General features: G+C 59.5%; 1 protein-coding gene across 1 annotated transcript in view; it reads right to left on the bottom strand.

The window, feature by feature from the left end:
- Positions 1-309, bottom strand: part of RCC2 (regulator of chromosome condensation 2) — a gene marked incomplete at both ends in the record, with an annotated part of 1,895 nt that overhangs the window by 182 nt on the left and 1,404 nt on the right. Inside the window, one exon of the mRNA XM_010150306.1 lies at positions 99-240. Coding sequence (XP_010148608.1) covers positions 99-240 — 142 coding nt within the window. The remainder of the gene's footprint in view (positions 1-98; positions 241-309) is intronic.

Raw genomic sequence — 309 nt, forward strand, 5'->3', positions numbered from 1 at the left:
CGGTGCAAAATGATAAAAAAAAAAAAAGAAAAGTGGCGTTTTGGGGCAAAACGGCCCAATTTCAGGCAATTTCCCTGAAAATAAACAATAAACCCTCCCCTCCAGTACCTGTAAGCGCCAGGGTGTGGTTCCGGCCGCAGGCCGCCAGCACGATGGCTTCGCCCCCCAGCACCTCGATGAGCTTCGGGGCTTCCACCCGCTTGGTATCGCCGTGGCCCAGCTGCCCTTTCTCATTGCGCCCTGGGCAAACACAACCCGGGTTTTGGCCGCAGGACGGGAGGAGGGCGCAGCGGGGAGGGGCGGGGGGGT

The sequence above is a fragment of the Eurypyga helias genome, unplaced genomic scaffold (genome assembly GCF_000690775.1).
Source record: "Eurypyga helias isolate BGI_N326 unplaced genomic scaffold, ASM69077v1 scaffold33794, whole genome shotgun sequence".
In the NCBI taxonomy this organism is placed as follows: domain Eukaryota; kingdom Metazoa; phylum Chordata; class Aves; order Eurypygiformes; family Eurypygidae; genus Eurypyga; species Eurypyga helias.